At 51.7% G+C, this 22,681-nt stretch overlaps 1 protein-coding gene across 3 annotated transcripts; it reads left to right on the plus strand.

Annotated features, from left to right (window-relative positions):
• Positions 1 to 57: 57 nt before the first annotated feature.
• On the plus strand, positions 58 to 21,402 carry IPO13 (importin 13). Of its 3 annotated transcripts, XM_003891749.5 has the most exons (20): positions 58 to 1,030; positions 2,772 to 3,508; positions 9,728 to 9,868; positions 9,976 to 10,117; positions 10,226 to 10,392; positions 10,613 to 10,733; positions 10,820 to 10,967; positions 11,394 to 11,575; positions 11,660 to 11,686; positions 11,881 to 12,015; positions 12,165 to 12,308; positions 13,647 to 13,727; positions 14,269 to 14,406; positions 14,559 to 14,655; positions 17,664 to 17,716; positions 19,965 to 20,031; positions 20,114 to 20,172; positions 20,319 to 20,408; positions 20,697 to 20,878; positions 20,968 to 21,402. In XM_003891749.5, the coding sequence occupies exons 1-20, from the start codon at positions 947 to 949 to the stop codon at positions 21,062 to 21,064; spliced, it is 2,892 nt and encodes a 963-aa protein (XP_003891798.1). In that variant the 5' UTR covers positions 58 to 946; the 3' UTR covers positions 21,065 to 21,402. The 3 variants fall into 3 exon arrangements, 2 of the variants coding, with proteins under 2 accessions (XP_003891798.1, XP_021796319.1); XR_646956.4 differs by lacking the exon at positions 17,664 to 17,716; XM_021940627.2 differs by lacking the exon at positions 20,968 to 21,402 and having other exon boundaries at positions 20,611 to 20,727.
• Positions 21,403 to 22,681: the final 1,279 nt, after the last annotated feature.

Raw genomic sequence — 22,681 nt, forward strand, 5'->3', positions numbered from 1 at the left:
CGGCTAGGCGCAACATGGACTACATTTCCCAGGGTGAACAGCGGCGGGGCCTAGACTCTGCGGGGGCCTGGGGCGGCGTGCCGCTCCACCGCCTGCTCAGGGGAGCGCGGACTGGCGCGAGGACAGGGCTAAAGACCCGGAATGAGTTTCCGCGCAGTTCCGCTGGGCCGTGCCGGGCGGTGCCGGGCCGTGCCGAGCCAGAACTGGCGAGGGTGGGGGCCTGAGTTGCGGTGCCGGGGACAGGCGCTCGGGGCAGCCCGTGCCTTGCCGAGGTCCCTGCCCCGTCCCGGCCGGGCGGGCTTGCTTGTCAGTCACTGGGGCGGAGGCAGCGGCGGTAGCTGGGCTGTAGCGGGGCGGTGAGAACAGCGCGGGCCAGGCCGAACGGAAGGGACCTGCCACAGCCCCTCAACTCCACGGACTCTTCGCCCCAGACTCGCGGAGCTGCATCTCCGCGCTTCGTCGGACGCCTCCGTAACCACGAAGGGCTCTCTCCCCCGTGACCCTCCAGCCCCATGACCTCTTCATAGCACCCGAGAGCTCACCCAGGCGGGGGTGTTGTGGGTACAGGCCATCGACCTTGTGACCCCTCAAGAGCCAGGGACTTGGTTTCCCCCGCAGGCCTCCCTCCCCAGTGACTCCCTCCACACAGATTCTGGGGACAGAGCTGTTACCTACCGCTAGGATCCCTGCCTGAGAGCTCCTCATTGACGGCTCCCTCCTCGGAGTCCCTTTCATTGGGTCTCCTGAGAGCACCCCTTTTGGCCTCTGGCAAGCCTCCCACCCCCAAACGAGGTGGGGAGGCCTCGGCAGCCATGCCCGCCCTGGGCTCCCCCTCACCCCACCACTCCCTGGGCACCCAAGCCGGGGTCTAGCAGGGGGCCAGCAGCCAAGGGGCTGGGGCAGAAGACAGATCAGGGCCCACCTCCCTGCCAGGGAGGGAGCAAAGATGGAGCGGCGGGAGGAGCAGCCGGGGGCTGCAGGGGCTGGAGCAGCACCAGCCTTGGACTTCACTGTGGAGAACGTGGAGAAGGTATGAGGGCTCTGGGGTGGGCACTCCAGTGACAGAGCAGAAGTTCTGGGGACTGTCACTAATGGCAGAGCTCAGGCCTGGGCTGGGTGCCCGCTGGTATGGTGCCCCCAGAGCACCTGGCATTTGCTGTCTATCTGGGCAGGCAGTATTGCAGTGCCCTAATGGGCTATTTTTGTCTTTCCTTACAGGCAGGTCCCCTGTGGACAGATACTCTAGGGTCTTGGGATGGTCCCTTCAGGGTGCTGTGACTTAGCCTCCCATCCAGACTGGCTATTTTCCAGCTCTATGGGAACTGCATGAGCAGTGCAGTAGGAAACTGGGAACCCAGGAGACCTGCAGCTCAGTCTCCTGGAATTATCCTGATGCCAAACCATCCTGGACCTGATTTTGTTGAGCCAAGGGCTCAGAAAATGATCTGGAACTAAAACAATCTGGGTTGTTTCGACTCTTTGAAGAAGGGTCCTTCCTTTATTGGATGGAAGCCAGACCAGTCCTGAGCAGGCAGGCCTGGGGCTGTCTCCCTTTGTTTTGTGCTGAGTCCAAGGGTCCTGGCCCAGCTGGGAGCCTTACGGGGCTCCTCCCTACTCACCTGCCCACATAGCTCCCTGCCATGGCCCTCCCAGGCTCCCCCACTGCCCAGCCCATCTTTCTGAACTGCCTCTTTAGTTCTTTTTTGTATCTGCTCCCTACAACCTGAAATGCAGGAATGCATACACCCTGGGATGAATGGGGAGATAGGGCTCCCTTACTTGAAAGCAGGGAATGATTGCAGATGCTCACTTGTTATCCTTAACCCTGTTTGCCATAACAAATAATGAGGATGCATCTCTTCTGTCTGCTTTGGCATCCCTGAGGGGCCAAACAAGGGCCAATGGCCATAACTGGCTGTCAGGGGTACGAATAGAGCTAAGCCTACTTGGATGGAGCCTGATTAAGGGTCAGGGTCCTGGCCACACTCTCCCACCCCTTGGAGCAGGGCAGTGTTGGCATGGTGGCGCACTGTTCCATGTGCTATTGGGAGATAAATCTCACTGTTTTCTTACTTGATAAAGTCCCATTGGAATTGAGACCCTGGGGATTCTGCTAGTGGAGAGCACTAGGCGAGGTGTTTGCCAGGGCTGCAGCTATGGCCAAGGCTTCTCTGGATCAGTTGGTTGGACATGTGCCGTCTGAGGAGTGTTCTCACCCTCCCCTCCAGTATATCTGTGCCCCAGGGCTGCCTGGAAAAAGTTTTTGTCCTGCTCTGATTTCACACTGGCTTTGGTGCCAGCATCTGGAGTGACCTAGGGATGATCCTGGGGGAGCTGAAAGGAGCTGTTGGAGTTGATGGGAGCAGCTGTGCCTGGGAGGGTCAAGTCCCCTCAAGCTGTTCCATGCCCTTCTCAGACTTAGCTTCATCCCTGCGAAGCTGTTCCTTCCACCTGGGCTTTGCCCTCAAGTGCCTCCCCTTTGGGGAGATCAGCTTCCTCTTTTTTCACTTTCCTGTGGAGATTCCCTCTCTGAACCCATAATGTTTTGCTATAAGGAGAAGAGGATATGGTAGAGCATGAACAAGGTTCAGGCTCTCAAGATATCAGCAGGACCCCAGGCCCAGGAAACACTGCAGAGCCCTGAGCTCTCCCTGCTCAGCCCCCCAGTCAGGGAGAGGGAGCACCCTTGCAGGACCAAGTCACACCTCTGTTCTGGGCTCTGGCAGGATCCAGAGTGGCCAGCACCTGTTCAGTCCTGTGCTGTCCTGCAGGCGCTGCACCAGCTCTACTATGACCCCAACATTGAGAACAAGAACCTGGCTCAGAAGTGGCTGATGCAGGCCCAGGTCTCCCCACAGGCCTGGCACTTCAGCTGGCAGCTACTGCAACCTGACAAGGTACCAGAGATCCAGTACTTTGGGGCCAGTGCTCTTCACATCAAGATCTCTCGCTACTGGAGTGACATCCCCACTGACCAGTATGAAAGCCTAAAGGCACAGCTCTTCACCCAGATCACCCGCTTTGCCAGTGGCTCCAAGATTGTACTGACTCGGCTGTGCGTGGCACTGGCCTCACTGGCTCTCAGCATGATGCCTGACGCTTGGCCATGTGCTGTGGCAGATATGGTACGACTCTTCCAGGCTGAGGACTCACCAGTGGATGGCCAGGGTCGCTGCCTAGCCCTGTTAGAGCTACTGACAGTGCTGCCTGAGGAGTTCCAGACCAGCCGCCTACCCCAGTACCGCAAAGGCCTGGTGCGGACCAGCCTGGCGGTGGAATGTGGGGCTGTCTTCCCGCTGCTGGAGCAACTACTACAGCAGCCCAGCTCACCCAGCTGTGTGCGTCAGAAGGTGCTCAAGTGTTTCTCCAGCTGGGTGCAGCTGGAGGTGCCACTGCAGGACTGTGAGGCGCTCATTCAGGCTGCCTTCGCTGCTCTGCAGGACTCAGAGCTCTTCGACAGCAGTGTGGAGGCCATTGTGAATGCCATCTCACAGCCTGATGCCCAAAGGTGAGCTAGTCCCCACCCGTGCAGAAGACAGCCTCTTTGGCCAGCCACACATCCATCCATCCATCTGTTCAATGAACATTAATTGAGTGTGTATTGATACCTGGTCCTATGCTGGAGATACAGCAAGGAACCAAAGAAGACATGGTCCCTGTCCTCATGGTTCAGACAGGGAGGCAGACATTAAACAACTAATTATCAGTTATTCAATTAAAATATTTGACTCTCTTTTCCTTCTCTCAACTAGTCACCAAGTCCTGGCTGTTCTCCTCCTGACCACATTGCAAATCTATTTTTTTTTCCATTTCCATTGCTACCACCTTAGTCCAAGCTGTCATCGTCTCTCTCCCCAGGTTACTGTAGAGCTTGTCCTCACTCTTATACCCTTCATTGTCCCAGCAGCCAGAGTGATCTTTTGAAAATGGGGATCTAATCTTTCTGATCAGAAGCCTTCAGTGGCGTCTCAGTGCTCTTAGGTTAAAGCTCAGAATCCTTAATGTGACTCATAAAGGTGCTGCACAGTGTGGCATCACCGGCCTCATCTCATGCTACTCTCCTTGCTCTCTACACTCTCACACAGTTTCTTTAATTCCTTGAATGTCCCATGTTCCTTTCAGCCTCTGGCTCATCACATGTACTTGACACCTTGCCTCAGCTTAAGCATAGGGAAGTCCTCAATGGATTCTTAAGGCTAAGTTTGATCTTCTCTCTTATGTTACCTCAGAGCTCCCAGTATTTTTCCTTCTTAGCCCATAACATGATTTCTCTCACCTCTGTGAGGACAGGGACTCTGTCATTTTACTTTGTCACATTGTGCTTGGCACATGGTAGCATCTGATGTTTTTTGAATGGAGGAAAGTAGGAGTTGCCTGAGTTAGGAGGGGTGGGGATGGAAGGGATTGGGGGAGGAGGGTGGAGTGTTCTAGGCTTTAGGAACCACAGCAGCTGCAAAGACTTGTGGGCAGCATCATGATATATTCAAGGGCCCTAAAGAAGTGAGTGTAGTGAAGTGTTTGTTTTGCAAATATTCATTGAGCATGTCCTGTTTTGGGCCTTGTGCTGAGCTCTGGGAGCACAGAGACAAATCCTTTAGCTTCAGTCTCTCCGGAGCTCACAGTCTAGTGGACACATGAATGGCAAGTACAATCAACATGATGAATCCTCTGATGGAGAATGCAGGGGCCTTCAAGAACCCAGAGGAGGCTTTCACTGAGTCTGAGGGCTATGAAAGGATTCCCAGAGGAAGTGACAACCCAGCTGTGTAAGAGTTAGCCAGATGGAAGTGATAGATAGGGAGGACATTCCAGACAGATGGAAGAGCCCAAGCAAGGGAAGAGTGAAAGCCCAGAGGGTCTGGTGATCTGTAAATCATTAGGTGTGATTAGACAGCAGGATTTAAGGGCCAGAGTTATAGGAGACCTGGGCCCAGATCATGCAGGACCTTGGCCAAGTTTAAGATTTTGATCTTCATCCTGAAGATGATATAAAGATATTAAAGGATTTTAAGCAGAGAAAATGGCCTACTGAGACTTTTGGTATGAGCTGGATTAGAAAAAGTGAGTTTGGAGGCCCTGACACTGACATTTCAGAGATGGGGCTTTGGGACCCTTGGCAGAATTGGAAGGGAAAACCATTGAAAGAGATTTCATGGACAGTGGCTAACGACTCAAGCCTTGGCGTTAGTCACATCTAAATTTGAATCCCAGAATGTTCACTTATTAGATCTGAAATCTTGGATAAACCATTCCTAAGCCTCAGTTTCCTCATTAATAAAATGGGGATGATATATCAACCCCACAGAGTTGTAAAGGTTTAAATAGGATAATGTGCATAAGTCCTGCCCCTGGTGTTCAGTAAAGAGTATTTTGACTCCTTGAGTAATGGGAGTTCTTTTGTGGTCTCTGCTGGGGTTGGGATGGTCAGCAGCATGCATTTGTATGTTTGGGTTATTCATACGTTACATGTTTTAAAATGGGAACTGTGTGTGTATGTTCTTCATTTATACTTTATGTGATGGTAATGGTAACTGTTAATGGTTAATGGTAACTGTTTGTTTATTTATTTATTTATTTATTTATTTTGAGACAGAGTCTCACTCTGTTGCCCAGGCTGGTGTGCAGTGGCACAATCTCGGCTCACTGCAGCCTCCGCCTCCCAAGTTCAAGCGATTCTCTTGCCTCAGCCTCCAGAGTAGCTGGGATTACAGGCGTGCATCACCACACCTGGCTAATTTTTGCATTTTTAGTAGAAACGGGTTTTTGCCATGTTGGCCAGGCTGGTCTTGAACTCCTGACCTCAGGTAATACACCTGCCTCGGCCTCCCGAAGTACTGGGATTACAGGCATGAGCCACCATGCCTGGCCAACTGTTTATTTTTTAAAAGAGAAACATAGTTACTATTAAATGGATTAAGGCCGTTTACTTTTAGAATTGGTCATAAGAAGTAGAACCGGAATCATGCGATAGAAAGTGGGCCTAATTGTTCAGTGGCTACATTTGAAAAGGAGTTGGTTTCATATATATATATGTGTGTGTGTGTGTGTGTATATGTGTATATATATGTATATGCACACACACACGCACACATACACACATAGATAATGTGCTTAACGACTGCCTTTTAAAACTTTAAACATTGGGGTTGATTTTAAAAAATAAAAGATTGTTTCGGTATGAGGATTAAATAAGAGAACGTGAAGCTTTTAGCATGGTTCCTATGTACTCCGTAAACAGCAGTTGCCAGTATTTGGTTTCATTATTGTGTTGGCAGTTATTATGATACCTATCCCCCGGCTTCCCAGGCTTTCCAGCTTAAGGTGGATACCTAGTCCCAGATCAAGGCCTCTCTTGGCAGCCTGAAGCTCAAGTGCTGGGTGGGCTCTGACAGTTGGTGACTAAGGGAAACAGATCAGGGCAAGTGTGTGGGTGATGTGAGGTGTCCTTGGATACACCCAAGTTTACCCGCCCAGCCAGTCTCAAGGGCTTTGGCAGGTAATTGATGCCCCTTCTCCTCTGAACGAATGAGCGAGCAAGGAGCCAGTGAGGTAACCCACAGCCTCCTTGGCGCCCATTGGCTGCAGCCCCTTGGTTGCTTAGCAACTCTCCCCATTTTCTCAGCTCTGCTCCTGAAGTGAAGCTCTAATTGCAGGTCTGGGCTGAGCTCCGTGTGAGCAGCAGCGGAGGAGTCCCAGCAGCCCTGCCTCGGCTACTTGAACTGACCGATTGGAGCCAGGCCTCTTGAACCCAGCCTCAGCTGCGGTCGTAAAGACATCCTCCCTGTCTCCTTCCCCCAAACCTAGAAACCTCTGGGACCTCAGACTTGTTCTTCTGTCCACTCACAGGTCGCAGACACAGGTGCTCAGGTGGTAGGAAATCTATGCAGGAACTTCTTCCCATGGGTGAGCTGCATCCAACCCAGAATCCGAGCCTGGTCCTTGCTCTACCCAGTCTAGTTTCCCAGCTTTGGCTTGTGAAAGTCACCTTCAGTGGCTTTGACTCCTGGGTCATCCAGGCACGCCTTCCCTAGGTGTCCTGACATTGGCCCTCCCCTTAGCTAAGCTTGCACTCAAGTCACCCTTTTCTTGCTCCTCCACAGCTGCTGCTGCTTCCTGGCTCTCTCCTTTGAAATGTATTTTTTTTCCAGAAATATGTTTTTAATGCTGGAAAAGCTTTCCTTGGGGAGTTAGGGAGGGAGGGAAAGTGAATTAGGCAGGCTGTTGGGGGCTCCCATCAGTTAGGACTGGAGATATGGGCTGAGATGCACATAGATCCTTTGGGGAAATCCTGGTTGGGCCCTGAAAGAAAAGCAGACCTGTAGCAGTTTAAGGGGAAGTTTCAACCTGGATTCTGCTTCTAAGTTGTATGACCTTGAGTGATATGATACTCTGAGCCCTTTGAGGCTGTATTATCCTTGATTTGTTCTATTATGAGGCTCAGATGAGACACATTAAGAACCTTCACTGAGTATCTGCCATCTGCATAAACTTTGGCAGGTGGAGGAAGGAGCCTTAGAATACAGTGGAGATGCTATGGGGGTAGAGCGCTACCTCCTGCACCCATCTCAGTTGCTGAGGAGCTTGTGGGCCATAGCCTTGGCCCTGCCCCTTGTCTTTGTGCCAGAGTCTGGCCTGAAAATGCCCATTGTCTGGTGGTGCAGCCCGTGTCAGGGTCAGGAGACTGAAGCTATCCCAGCCGTCTCCAGGCAGCACCCCCTGGGGCTGTCTCTGGGCTGGGGATATCCTGGCATGGATGACTTTTCCTACCAGAATGGGGATGTGGAGAAGGAGGCCGATGTCCCTGGGCTGGTTGCCTCTTTTTGTCATTCTCATCCTCCCACCAAGGATATGAGGCTACTGCCTAGCAACCTGCTTGGGGCAAGTCCAGATAGAACTCCTTCTGGGATCCTCAGTCCCCCACTCCCTAAAATAGATTGCTATGGTGACATTATGATTGACAACAGAGGGGTCCCAAGCACCTGATCCCTACTGTTAGAGCGTGGCTTCCTCTACTTAGTCTCATCTCCACAGACCAAGGTGCTGAAGAGGGATCCAGTGGGCTGAGCCAGGCTTCTCTCAGTCCCCTTTGTATACTGGGCTATCTATCCTTCTCCTTTAGAGATCGTTGTGTTTCAGGGCTCTGATCTGGACCCTCTTATTTTTTTTCTCATTCAACACATTCTCCCTGGGCAATTTTCATCTACTCCTGTAGCTTCAATTACCAGCTGTTAGCTGATGACTCTCAAATCTATGGCTTTTGCTCTAACCTCTATGCTGGGTTTCAGGGTTTTATATCCAACTCTTTCTAGATGCTTCTACCTGCATAACCTATCAGGTGTCTGTGAATCAACTTATCTAAGACTGAGCTTATCACCTTCCACCTCCCATTAAAGGTGTTGCTATTCCCCATTCCTCACCCTACAGGTCTCAGTAAATAGCTCCACCATCTATTTAGTTGTTTAGCCAGTGACCTGAGCGTTGCCTTTATTCTTCGCCTTCCTCATATCCAGTCAGTCGTCAAATCCTGTCTGTTTGGCCTCTTAGCTCTGAGTTCATTATCTACTTCTCTCCCTCCGTGCTGCCACCAGACTCCTCAAGAGTTGGGATTTGGTGGTAGAGAGTAGAGTGGATGGCAGGGGTTGATGCTCTCATGAGCTGTTGCTGCCTTCCAAAATCTTTTTTTTTTTTTTTTTTTTTTTTTAATCAGGGCTTCTGATCCTGTGTTTACTCTTCTGTCTTCCACTCTTGTTCAATCACCCCTGCCAGACTGTATCAGTTTCCTAGGGCTACCATAACAAAGTACCACAAACTAGGTGGCTTTAAGACCAAGCAAATTCATTGTCTCACAATTGTGGAGGCTAGAAGTCTGAAATCAAGGTGTTGGCAAGGCTGAGCTCCTTCTGAAACCTGTAGGAGACTCCGTCCTTGCCTCTTGCTAGCTCTGTGGTTTGCTGGCAGTCTTCAGTGTTCTCTGGCTTCCAGCTACATCACTCCACTCTCTACTTTAGTCCTCATGTGGCATTCTCCCTGTATGTCTCTGTCTTCACATGGATGTCTTCTTATAAGAACACCAGTCATATTGGAGTTCAGGTCCATCCTACTCCAGTATAACCTCATCTGCAATTATCTTATTTCCAAATAAGGCCACATTTTGAGGTACTGGGGATTAGGATTTATCAAAAAACGTATCTTTTTTGTGGGGACATAATTTGACCCATGCGAGTCTGCCCTCTGGCGCCCCAAACTTCATGTTATCACCACATGCAAAATATATTCACTTCATCTCAACCTCCCCAGAAGTTGTAACCTAGCTGGACGTGGTGGCTCACACCTGTAATCCCAGCTACTCCAGAGGCTGAGCAGGAGACCGAGTCTCTTGAGCTCAGGAGTTCGAGACCAGCCTGGGTAACATAGCAAAACCCCATCTCAAAAAACAAAATCTTCACCCATTCTGGAATCAGCTCGCAGTCCACCTGGAGAACACAATTCAACCCGTAATACCAACCTTCTCATACTTCCCTCTCAGAGTTCTGGGGGCTCTGACCTAAGGTTCTTCCCAACATAGGGAACATCAAATCTGCCATGTAGACCCTGACCCTTGTTTTGCTTAGGATTTAATAAGGGGAGGGGAGCTTTGAAGAAAGACAAGGAGATTATGCCTTTCTCTTAAAGCCAGTGTGGGGGTGAGCAGAGAGCTCTGATGGATTTTCTTACCTCATGCCTCTAGGTACGTGAACACGCTCCTGAAGCTCATCCCGCTGGTGCTGGGTCTGCAGGAACAACTGCGGCAGGCAGTGCAGAACGGGGACATGGAGACCTCCCATGGCATCTGTCGCATCGCTGTGGCCCTGGGCGAGAACCACTCCCGGTAAGGGGTGGAGCAGCTGGGGGTGGGATAGTAGGGCCCTCTAAGAGGTGGGGTTATGGAAGTCCCTGGAGAGGTAGAATGACCTGACTGTGTCTCCTCCTCCCCAGGGCCTTGCTGGACCAAGTAGAGCACTGGCAGAGTTTCCTGGCACTTGTCAACATGATTATGTTCTGCACAGGCATCCCTGGCCACTATCCTGTCAATGAGACCACCAGCTCCCTAACCCTCACATTCTGGTACACGCTGCAGGTGTGTCTGTGTGACCTCCAGTAGGACTGGGCTGTGGTGGAAGAAGGTGGATCATGGGCTTCTGTGGCTGCTGGTGAGGTGGCTAATTGTCTTCCCTGGCTCTCTCAGGATGATATTCTATCCTTTGAGGCAGAGAAGCAGGCTGTATACCAGCAGGTGTACCGGCCAGTCTACTTCCAGCTGGTGGATGTGCTTCTGCACAAGGCCCAGTTCCCTTCTGATGAGGAATATGGATTCTGGTCCTCAGACGAGAAGGAGCAGTTCCGAATTTACAGGTGATGGTAGCAGGCCAGCTCCTCTAAAATGGAGTCCAGAAATAATGAAGGCAATGAGGGAAGGGGCCCAAGGCCAGGCTTTCTGAATTTTGGGACTCCTTTCTCTGTTTTCTAGGCATTGTTGCAGAGTTGTGGGGGTACTGGGGTAGGCTCCTGGGCTTGGGGGCAGGATCCAGGGTCAGGATCCAGGCAGTATAAAAGGCCTTCATCTGCTTCTCAGGGTGGACATCTCAGACACGCTCATGTATGTCTATGAGATGTTGGGAGCCGAGCTGCTCAGCAACCTCTATGACAAGCTGGGTCGTTTGCTCACCAGCTCAGAGGAGCCCTACTCCTGGCAGGTACCTCCCAAGCCTGATTCCCTCAGCCCTCCCAGACCTGTCACACCCTCCTCCTCATCCAAGCCAGTGGCACCCTCTTTCCCCAGCACACAGAGGCCCTCCTCTACGGCTTCCAATCCATCGCAGAGACCATTGATGTCAACTATTCTGATGTGGTGCCTGGGCTCATTGGCCTCATCCCACGGATCAGCATCAGCAACGTGCAGCTGGCAGACACTGTCATGTTCACCATTGGTGAGACCTGGCACACACCCATGACCATATTCCCAGAGCCACAGCACCCCACCCCGGCCACAGCCGGCATGCTGGATTCTATCCAGAATGGGAGAGCCATGTGCCTACACACAGTCAGTGTTGTAACAAACTGACTGTCCTGGCAGGTCTAGGGGGTCCATCTGATGGCACACTGAGCTGAATTCAGTGAGGCTAGTTTACTGTCAGTGAAACGGCAGTACTGGGCTTCTGTTGAGTAACCTCTCCCTGCTTCTCAGCTGTAAGGCTCATGTTTGAGCATGCACATGCATATGTCCTCTGAATGGAGCAGTGCTCTGTGCTAGGGCTGCAACTTGACCCTGCCAGGAACTCTGCTTGCCTCAGAGACATGGTACAAAGCCAGTCTGGCCTGTCTCAAAGATCCTTCTGTCTCCCTCCTTCCTCCAGGAGCTCTGTCTGAATGGCTGGCTGACCACCCCGTCATGATCAACAGTGTTCTGCCCCTGGTACTGCATGCCCTAGGCAATCCTGAGCTCTCTGTCTCTTCTGTGTCTACCCTCAAGAAGATCTGCCGAGAGTGCAAGTATGACCTGCCTCCCTATGCTGCCAACATTGTGGCCGTGTCCCAGGTATGCAGGGGCCCTGGATGGTAGTGAGCTTCAGAGCACACTCTGCACTGTGCTGATACTACATTCCTTCTTTCTCCCCCGCAGGATGTGCTGATGAAACAGATCCACAAGGTGCGGCTCAGAAGTTTCTAGGGGTCTCCTTGGGGGTCTTGTGGGAATCTCTTATCCCTGAAATCCTGTTTTTTGGCCTTCCCCTTCCTCTTACCCCTTATTCTCTGTGTTTTTCTTCTCCCAAGAGGCCCGTTTTCCTTCTTACCCCACAACTAGATGTGGCCAGGACTGACCATCCATGTTCTGCCCCACAGACAAGCCAGTGCATGTGGCTGATGCAGGCGCTGGGCTTCCTGCTGTCAGCTCTTCAAGTGGAGGAGATTCTTAAGAACCTGCACTCGCTTATCTCACCCTATATCCAGCAACTGGAGAAGCTGGCAGAGGAGATAGTGAGTGAGCTCTGGGGGCCGGGAGCAGTACTGGTACGCTGTGGCTGATGAGGGGTGAAGGTGGAGCTGGCCCTTAGAGCTGGGGCTCAGTGATCTGGGGACCAAACTGGGGCTAGGAGATCTGGAGCTTGGTTTGCTTCTCCCTGCAGCCCAATCCCTCCAACAAGCTGGCCATTGTTCACATCTTGGGGCTTCTCTCCAACCTCTTCACCACATTGGACATCAGTCATCATGAGGATGATCACGAAGGCCCTGAGCTTCGGAAGCTGCCAGTGCCACAGGGACCCAACCCCGTGGGTGACATTGTCTTTGCCATCCCCCCACCCCCACCTGTGGGAATGTCATTGTCACTCTTCAATTCTGTGGGTAATGTTGTCATTGTTCTCCCTGCCCCGTGGGGGTGATATATTTGGTCCTCTGACTCCATGAATGACCTATAATTGCCTCACTCTGTAGGTAGCAATGTCATTATCTCACTCAACTCTGTGTGTGATGTTGTCCTTGTCCCCAGCCCAATTAGGGTGATGTCATTGAGATTCCTCAGCCTCATGAGGGACATTGACGTTATATCCTTCAACCCTTAAGTGATGTTATTATGGGCCCCTGTTCAACCTCCAGCTCTGTAGGGCCTTCTACTTCAACATTTACTGTCCCCTGTGAGCACTAAGGATGCTCATTACATCCTCCACATGTAGTAGTTCTGGCCTTCAAGTTGCTCCCAGTGCAGAGGAAATTCAAGTTGCTCAGATTGTCACAAAGCAATGTGATAAGTCTTGTGATAAGCTTGGGCACAGGTTTTGGGGTGACCACTTAGAAGCTGCTTGATCTGGGGCAAGCCTCAGCTTCCCATTAAAAACTGAGAACATTGAAATGTCTGGCTTACTCAATTCATAGAACTGTGCTGGATAGCAGATGTGGTCTTAAGTGAAGGTAGTTTGCATATTGTAAAGTTCTTTACAAAGACTGCTTTGGTTGCTATTCCCAGAACTCCCTCCAGGATTTCTCCAGGAGAAAAGGAAGCCATGGGCATCGTGGCCTCTTTGCTTAACTCCCCAACCCAGTTTCAGTTAGCCTCTTGGCTTTAGACCACACCTGGGCCACTGTCATCCCACAGAGCTGCTTCTTTACATGGTAGTCATCATCCTGCCTTTCCTCACCTCCCAGGACCTCAGTCTGCTCTCTACTCCTCCGTAAGCTGGGAGAGCAGCTTAAGCCTGCATCTGTGCATTCCTTGGGGCTCCCTACCTCAAGCCTATTTGGAGGAGATAACATCTGCACTTCTTCAGAGGCTAGTCCATAGCCTTGGTTTTACAGAGCAGAGATAGGGGGGATTTTTTTTTTTTTTAAGTCTACAAAGTTTTTGTAACCTTATGAAGCACTTGTGATATCTCTGCTTTGCAGTTTGAGGCTTCCTTTGAGATGATCCCTAGAATTCAGGATATCCTCCTTTTTCATTCATGAGAGAGTTCAGCAAACCACTTCTTCCCCTAGGGGACCCATGCACTGGGTCTTCAGTGTGCATTCTGGGGTAATAGGTTTGAACTGCTCCCCTCCTCCCTGCTACCAAGTCCTTCTCAAGTGGGTCACAGTGATCAATAGCAGAAGCACTTCACTTCTTCCTGTGTCTTCAGGTGGTGGTGGTGCTGCAGCAGGTCTTCCAGCTTATCCAGAAGGTGCTGAGCAAATGGTTGAATGATGCCCAGGTTGTGGAGGTGAGCCCTGACCCTTGTCCTCTGCTCCCACAGTGACTGCTCAGAGGTATAGCAGGGTAAGATGTTACTGCCACACTTCAGCTTACAATGGTTTGGAGAAACAAGGGAGGTGAATCCTGCCCCATAGAGATAAGGAGTCTTTTGGGAAGACATTTAGAACTCCCCAATATGAGAAGTGCTTAACGCAAGAACTGTAATATTAGGGTCGAGTGACACTCAGGCATCTGTTTTAGCACCAGAGACCTGCCTTTGGTCCCTTTTCAATTCAGGTTTTTGTTGCTGTTGCTGCTCCCTGAGAGGAAATGGTAGAGATGTAAGTAGCAGGAGTTAAGTTCTACAGTTACATCCTTTGCCCCTCAGTGAAGGGCCTTTGCCCCTGCCTTTCAGGGTAAGGGTCAGACTTGCTTACGTTCTTTTGTTTGCAGGGCCAGGCAAGGCTTATAGGTAAGGGCCCGATTTTAGGCCCCCTCTGTGCAGGGCTTCAGCGCTGTTCCAGCCAGTCATGACCTGCTGACCAGGGCCCCTTTGTTTTCTTCCCAAGGCGGTGTGCGCTATCTTTGAGAAGTCTGTTAAGACGCTGCTGGATGACTTTGCCCCCATGGTGCCACAGCTGTGTGAGATGCTGGGTCGGATGTACAGCACCATCCCCCAGGCCTCTGCTCTTGACCTCACTCGACAGGTGGGCCTTCTGGTTGGGGCAGAGCTCCTGACCCTGGGTGGGGGTGGGTCAGATGGCTGCTGTGGCTGGGGTCCCCACTTGCATTCCAGGGATATTGCTCTATCCTGGTGAGACTGGGTCTCAGCTGACCAGCATTCCCTGCTTTCTTGTAGCTGGTCCACATCTTTGCTCATGAGCCTGCCCACTTTCCCCCAATTGAGGCCCTCTTCCTGCTCGTCACCTCCGTCACACTCACTCTCTTCCAGCAAGGTAGGTCCTGACCAGGGTCTCTGCTGCTGCTGCCACTGCCACTGCCTCTGCTTCCCCAAATGGGGAGCCAAAGCTGCCCACTCTGTTCTTCTCTGTCCCCTGAGTCACACGTGGGACTTGATGGGAAACCTGTGAGATCAAGCACAGCACCTTACAAATAGTTGAAACCTTAGGTTGAAGTGCATAAGAGGGTGAATGATGTCTTCTGCTGGCCTGCTGGGCTCAGGGCCAGTCTGGATATGGAAGAAGGAGGTGGGGGTGGGAGGTGGGCAGAGGCTCTGAGGGACTTGGGGCACTAGGCTGGCTCCTTTACTTTGGGATATAACGAAAAGTGGAAAGAGCACGGGCTTTTGAAGTCAACTAGACCTAGATTCTAAGTTCATCACCACCAACTAGTTGTGTGTCCTTGGGCAAGTCACTTACCTTTGCTGGGCCTTCATTTCCATATCTGTGAAACGGAGATACCATATACTTGAAATGATTGTTTACAGGTGTTAAAGTCACATCTTCTGGGCCCCTGGCTCGGGGGCTTTTGCACAGTGAAGTACTCAGAGACTGCTTGTTCCTTTCCCCGCATCAAGGCTTAGTCCTTTCTAGGCCTGAAGTCGAGTACCTTTGGCTGTGGTCCTAGCCCTCCATTCACTGTGGCCCTTTGCCTGAGAGAGTTGGGAGCAGGGGCTTCATTCAGGCTTCTCGTGTTGTCTAATCCAGGCTTCCAATTTGGAGAAACAAAAACAAAAAAAAAAACAACACTGCTCAGCTAGCCTCATGAGCCTTGCCTGGATTCGTGGTCACGGGTTTGAGGCTCCCCAGGGGTCTCGGGTGGTGCCCAGAGTACTTGCAGCTCATATCCTCAGTGCTTGGTCTCATGATCCTGGCCTCTGTTTCTGTGGGCCATGGAGTAGGTCCAAACTGGGGAGAAAACTGAACCAGAAACCTGGTGTGGTCATCCTCAACTCCACCTCTCCCACTCCCTGTACCCAATCTGGGACAAGCCCCATTGATCCTGGCTCCTGATTCTCTCTCGGTCGGTCCACTTCTACCCACCTCTGTGGCCACTGCCTCAGTTTAGGGTCTCACCTGGATTATCAGCAACCTTCTAGTGGGTTTTCTTGACATCTCCCCTTCTCTCCAATCTGTTCTGCACACTGCAGCTATAATCTTCATGAAAACACAAATCTGAGCATTTGTCTTCCCAGGCTTAAAACCTTTTCATTGTTCCCATTGCCCTCAGCTTATTGTTCCATTCCCACCCACATGACAAGGCTCTGTCATGCCTCTCCTGTCCTCTCCTGCCGATGTCCTCATGACTCCAACATTCCAGCCACACTGCCTCTTCCTTACCGTGTCCCATTTGATCCCTGTGCCTTGCTCCTCTGACTGGAATGTCCTATGCCCTTTACTGGGTGAACTCTCACTCCTTCATGCCTTACAAAGGAGGAAGACTGCATCACTTCTCAAAGTAATTTTTCTGAGGCAGAATTGGGTGCTTCTAACTGTACTGAAACTGCATCCCGTACACACTGCTGAAACAGCACCGATCACACACAATAATCAGCTCTCATGTCTGTCTCTCTTACTAGACTAAGCCCCTCAAGGGTAGGGTTGAGTTTCTTCTCTCTGCATCCCCAGTGCCCAGAATGAGGCCAGAATACAGCAGGCCACAGACGCTGTTAAGTAAAGAAGAGGGAGGGCTCTCTGCCCTTGGAACCTTCTCACTGTCTGGCCCACCTCTAACAGGGTGGCTGCTGAATATCAAACCTGCAGGGTGCACATTGGGCCTCACTTTCTAGGACTTAAATAACTCAGAGTTCAGATACCAAAGGAACAGGCTTTATTTACTGGTGACTCTTCATAGCCTAGAGAAGGAAGCAGGGCAGAGATTATCTGCTTTACAGATGGGGAAACTGAGCATTTGTGGCTTGCGCAAGATCACACAGCTACTTAGTGGTGTCTTAGGCAGATGGTTTTGCACCACATCCTCCTCAGAGTGGAGAAGCCTGGGTAGGAGCTCCAGGTGCATGCCATATTCTTGCCTCAGGAATCATCAGAACTGGAGGCAGAAGTGTCCAACATCATATTTGTTGGGCTTGTTGGTTGTCTCGCTGGACAGGATGGCTCCCATACCTGTTACGCCATCCCAATCTTAGCCATTCCTTCCTCGGGCTCTGCCTTCCCACTGGACCATGGGATGACACGTTGACTGCTTTCCCTATTTCTTGGCATGTCCAGATGATGGGAACTAGTCCTCAGCCCTGAGCTTGGCTCTCTGCTGAGTCTGTGTCCATGTGGAGGAGCTTTGCTGCGGTGGGGCTCTTGTTTTTGGCCTTATGATGCTGTTTCCTCCTCTGGTTCCCTGCCAGTGACTTGCCAGGCCATCTCCAGAGCATGCTGGGCACTGCCATACCTAAGCAAGAGTCCTCTGGTTTAAGTGGACCAAATAGATTATTTTCCTTTGCCAGATCAAGAGCCCTAAGGCCATTGAAGTGAGGTGGCACTTACTCAGGCTCTGATGCCCTGGCCTTTCTAGGGCCCTCAGATAAACCACAAAAAAGAGATACCAAGGACTGACCCCCCCCCCCCCCACCTGCCATCCCGGCTCTCCTCTTCAATAACTGGCTGCTGGGAGGTATGTGCTAGGAGCGGTGTAGGTCTACCCCAACCTGCCAGAGGCCACAGTAAGTGTGGTGGCCATTTCTTCAGCTATGTGGAGTCCAGAATTGCTCAAGTACCAAGGGAACACGAGGGGATGGCCCGAGGAGGAGTGGGGAGTAGGCGGAAGGCCCCTTGGAGGGAGCTGGGGCAGGCCCGTCCTTCACTTTGCCGTCTCTTTCTGTTGGGCTTCTCCCAGTTCATGGTTTTTGTATGTTTTGTTTCTTTATCTTGCTTCCTGCTGCTCATGTGCCCCCACGCTGTCTCCCTGCAGGCTCTCAGTCCCACATAACTATATGAGGTTGAGTTGCTGTTTGTATAATTTTTTCTTAAGTTCCATCTTTATTATATTTTAGGGCCCAGGGATCATCCTGATATTGTTGATTCATTTATGCAACTCCTGGCACAGGTGTGTTTTAGTTTTATTCATTCACGTTCTGTTCTCTCTCTTTCTCTTTCTCTTATGTTGAAATTCAATTTAAGCCTATTTTTAGCTTTCTGTTGACAAATTTTTTTTTCTGTTCAGTTGAATAGAGTTTCTTCATCTGTTTCCGTGGAAGTTGACAACCCAACATCCTCCTTTAGTGCCCCTATGCCTCAACTAGCTCAGTCTTCTACAAAGACCAGGGAGAGGCTGATCCCGAAGGGAGGGAGCTGGGCTGGCTTCGGGTGGGGAATGGGAAAGGGAGGGGGTGGTGACTGCGCCCATCAGCTTCTTGTTGCCCAAGAAGTTCACAGGTAGGGCTGGAGTTGAAGGGCCTGGGGTTCACTGTCCCCGTGCTCCTGCCGGGAACTGCCTGCCTCAGTGCCCCCAGCCTGCTCCTGAGAGGTAGGCTGGGAGCAGCTCCAAAGCGAGGGGCTGAAGAGGAATGTGCACGGTGGAGCCCAGAGTTGGGCTGTTGGAGAGGTTGAGCTGCTGCTGAGAGGTGGAGTGCAGGCTCCACATTAGGATGTGTTTGCGTTTTGTATGTGTTTCAGTGTGTGAGACCTTATTTTGTATGTTTTGAGTTTGGTTTGGGAAGGGAACAGAAATCACCTGTAAGTAGTGTGTGTATTGTGTTGGGTGCTGGGGTGAATGTGTGCCTTGATGTATGCTGTATGTTGATGTGTTGTGTGTTTTGTGTTGTTTGTTGATGTGTTAGGCCTTGATGGATTTAGAGCGTGGACATGGGTTGGAGGTGTGTGTGTGTTGGGTTGTGGGAGTGTGTATTATGGAGGATAGGAGTGTATGTTAAGTCATTGGTATGTCTGTATCAGAGTATGGTTTGGAGATGCATGTTGGGCTGTGGGGGCATGGAGTTAGTGATGGGGGCTTCTGTGTGTTAGGGGTTCCTAGCATGCAGACCCCCTAACCTGTGAGTTGGGGTAAATGGAGTGTTTCTTTGCTTAATCATTCCACAGATACTTATTGAGTGTGTGATACATGCTCTACTTTGCTAGGTACTGAGGATATAATGGTGAGCAAAAGCAGGCACAGTTCTTGCTCTCCTGGAACTTACAAGTCTAGTTTCTGGGGGAGGGGGAGGTTGGGAGGAGGGAAGAACAGGGAGTGTTCTGGGCCTGGATGGATATGTGTGTGGGTGTTTTCAAGGGTGTATCTTTGATGGGGAGGGTGTCTGAATGTGTGTTTGTGGATGGGTATGTTGGGAGAGTGCACAGGGGGACTGTGGCAAGGCTGAGGGTGTAGGTGTGTGGACATGGTTTGGGGATGTGCAGGTGTGATGTGTGACTGTGTAATGAGGGTGTGTTCCAGATGGGGAGAGCGTGTGTATGTTAGGGGTGTGACAGAGGTATGTAAGGAGGGCATTTCAAGTGATGGTGCATGTGGGGGTGTTTGCACATGAGTAAACATGGGGTAGAGGGGATGCGAGGGGCTGGAGGGTAGAGGTCTATGTGGTATGCACTGGGGGCATTGCTGGGGAGCAGCAGTGTTTGAGGATGGCTGGAGCTGTGCAGAGCATCTCCTGTGACCTGAGGATGTGCCAGTCATGTCCTGGTACCACTCGGGGCAGGCCATCTGTCCCCTTCACTTCATCTCTTCCCCTTCACCCACAGCAGCACTGACTCCTTGGTGGGTGTATGGCCGAAGAGGGCCTGGACACAGGGTACCCTGGGTGAAAGATGGGGCCGAGGCTCCAAGGCTCCTGCTGTACTTTTCCTCTTCTTGAGCAGGAGCTAGAGGGTGCCTCAGGAATACAGGAGGGACATGGGAGGAGGGCTGTTGGGCTGAGGGCTCCCTGTCTGGCTGCCATCTCTTCTTCCTGCTGCCCTATTCACAAACCTGGGGTGCTTAACTCCCTCTGTGAATCAACATGAAGTCACTGCTGGCAACCTAGAGCCTGCAAGACATCTGGCCCTGATGGAGGGAAGAGGGAAAGGTGTCTGGAACCCAAACTTTCTGCATTATCCCCACCCCCAACCTCTCTCACATACACCCGTGCATTCATGTACACATACACGTACATAGCATCCCTTGAGCTGTCCTCACCTGACCTACTGAACTCTGAGGTGGTCCGGGTCCCCCAGAGATGGCTGGGTAGCTGGTTTTGGCAGCCTTTACCTGTGAGGTGTGAAGTTGGGGGCTAGGGTGGCAGGTGAGTGGGGGGATGGTCCTTGGAGCTGGCTGGGGCTGGGCTTACCAGCTCCACCTCCTGCAGGCTCTGAAGCGGAAGCCAGATTTGTTCCTGTGTGAACGATTGGATGTCAAAGCTGTGTTCCAGTGTGGTAAGTGGGGCGAGACGGACGGGTGGGCCTGGGGCTCCCCTAGGAGGATCCTTAAACTGATCTGCTTCTGCCTGTCCCACAGCTGTGCTGGCCCTCAAGTTCCCTGAGGCACCTACTGTCAAGGCCTCCTGTGGCTTCTTTGTGAGTCCCATGCTGAACCCTGACCCACTGCCACCCCAATGCCCTGCCTGCCCAGGACTCCAGACAGTAGGGCTGGGGTGTACAGGTCTTGTCCTCAGGGAGAGCTGGGAAGGAGCTGGGCTGATGGGCCTCTCCATCCTCTGCAGACAGAGCTGCTGCCTCGGTGTGGGGAAGTAGAGTCTGTGGGAAAGGTGGTACAGGAAGACGGTCGTATGCTGCTCATAGCAGTGCTGGAGGTGAGATGGAGCAAAGGGGGGTTTGATGGGAGTGAGGGCCCCACACTGCTGAGGCAGCTGGCCTTCTGGGAGGCTTGAGCCTTTGGTTCCCTAAGCTCTCAGATTCTGTTTCTTTTTCAATTAAATGGCTGAAAGTTGTTAGGATTGCTGTGGGGATCAACTGGCTCTCAAAAAGCGCTCACCGTGATGTGGTTTGGCTTAGGAACTGTCCAGAGGGCCTGGGGCAGTTAGGCATTCTTGCTGCAGAAGGGGCAACACCCTGGTGTGCTGAGAACCCCTCTCCCTCAGGCCATTGGGGGCCAGGCCTCCCGCAGCCTCATGGACTGCTTTGCCGACATCCTGTTCGCCCTGAACAAGCACTGCTTCAGCCTCCTGAGCATGTGGATCAAGGAGGCCCTGCAGCCACCTGGTTTTCCCTCTGCCCGCCTCAGCCCTGAACAGAAGGATACCTTCAGCCAGCAGATCCTTCGGTGAGCAGAGCTGGGGTGGGCCTGGGCTCAGGCAGAGAGGGGGCAGTGGTGGTGGCTGGTGCTAACCTGCTCTCCCTTTTCTCCTTCAGCGAGCGAGTGAACAAGAGGCGGGTGAAGGAGATGGTGAAGGAGTTCACACTGCTGTGCCGGGGTCTCCATGGCACAGATTACACAGCTGACTACTGAGGGGTGCCCCCATCCCACCCACCCCTTCTCTTCACCCTTCCCTATCCCCAAAGAGTAAACCTGGACCCTCACTGCTGTCTCTGCCTCCTTTCTGCTGCCACCACCACCTAACTGAAAGCCTGGGTCCAGAAGGCCTGGGAGAAGGATGGGAGGATGCTTGGACCAGGCCTGAGAGGGAATAGTAGGAACACCCTCTAGCTCCCAGGTTGGAAGAGATATTGCTGTAGCCAAGACACCTAGGCTGGAGCCCTTCAGAATACTGCCATTGCCCTTGGGGTGGGGTGGTTGCACTAGTGTCATCAACCCCGCCATCCCCATTAAATTAGTCCCAACATGCATGTATGCATACATTTATTTAATCAACAGCGCTGATTACTAGGCCCCTAGCTCTGTCCTGCATTGTTCTGCCCTGAACAAAGGTTGATCTAGTCCATAGCTACCATGCCAACCTGGGAGAATGGTAAGGAAGTGAGGGAAGGCTTCATGGAGAAAGCTTTTGACAGGAATAGCAGGCTTCCTAGGTACAGGACTTGAGGCTTTGGGCTGCAAGTGGGGTAGGGCTGGGTCCATTTGGTAGTGAAGAAATGGAGTGGGGTTTTGACTTCCAGGAGGGGTGTCTGATGTGGAGTTAAATACAGCATCGAACTTGCATATGGTTGAGGAGGGCTATTGAAAGGGACTGCGTGTGTGTGGGGAGGGGGGGTGGGTGGGTGACAGGGAGGTGAGGGAGAGAAGATCTCAGCCGCAGAGGAGAAAAGAGGAAAGTAGGACCTAGTGTCCATATGTTCACTGCTCCCCGCTTACACAGGACCTCCAGCACAGGATGGTCAGGGATCAGTCAGCACCAGGGACAGCTCCTGACCTGCTCTTGCTTTTTTCCCTTAGCAGTGTGGCCTCCCTTTCTGTCTCCTCAGCTATAGTTTCACCTAGGCTGCCTCTCAGGTACCCCAGGCTTCTCCTCAGTAAGATCTGAAGAGCAGGACTGAGTTCTCCCCACTTTTATCCTTGAGCTTTCAATCTCCTTGTGGGTGATGGGGAATTGGTTACTCCCACATTCCTCCCATCCCTTCCCTGTTCAGTAGATCTGGGTTTGATGCTGATTGTGCTACTGAATTCGTGTCTTATTACACAGGCAGTCTCTTTGAACCTCAGTTTCCTTGTCTGACAGAGGTATGTAAAGAGGGCATTTCAAGTGATGGTGCATGTGAGAGTGTTTACACATGAGTAAACATGGGGGGTAGAGGGGATGTGAGGAGCTGGAGGGTAGAGGTCTATGGGGTATGCCCTGGGGGTATTGATGGGAAGCAGCGTGTTTGAGGATGGCTGGGGCTGTGCAAAGCATCTCCTGTGACCTGAGGATGTGCCAGTCATGTCCTTGGTACCATTCGGGATATTTCTTACTCCAAAGACTGTAAACTCTAAAAATGAAGTGCGTAATGTACAGTAAGTGCTCAGTATTTGGCCGATTAAATAGCAAATGCTTTCACTGCATGCGATATCCAAAGAACTACTTTGTAAAGTTTTGTGGATAAATTAATTTGACCCTCACAACAATCTTTTTTTTTTTGAGACGGAGTCTCGCTCTGTCGCCCAGGCTGGAGTGCAGTGGCCGGATCT

Source organism: Papio anubis, chromosome 1 (assembly GCF_008728515.1).
Source record: "Papio anubis isolate 15944 chromosome 1, Panubis1.0, whole genome shotgun sequence".
In the NCBI taxonomy this organism is placed as follows: domain Eukaryota; kingdom Metazoa; phylum Chordata; class Mammalia; order Primates; family Cercopithecidae; genus Papio; species Papio anubis.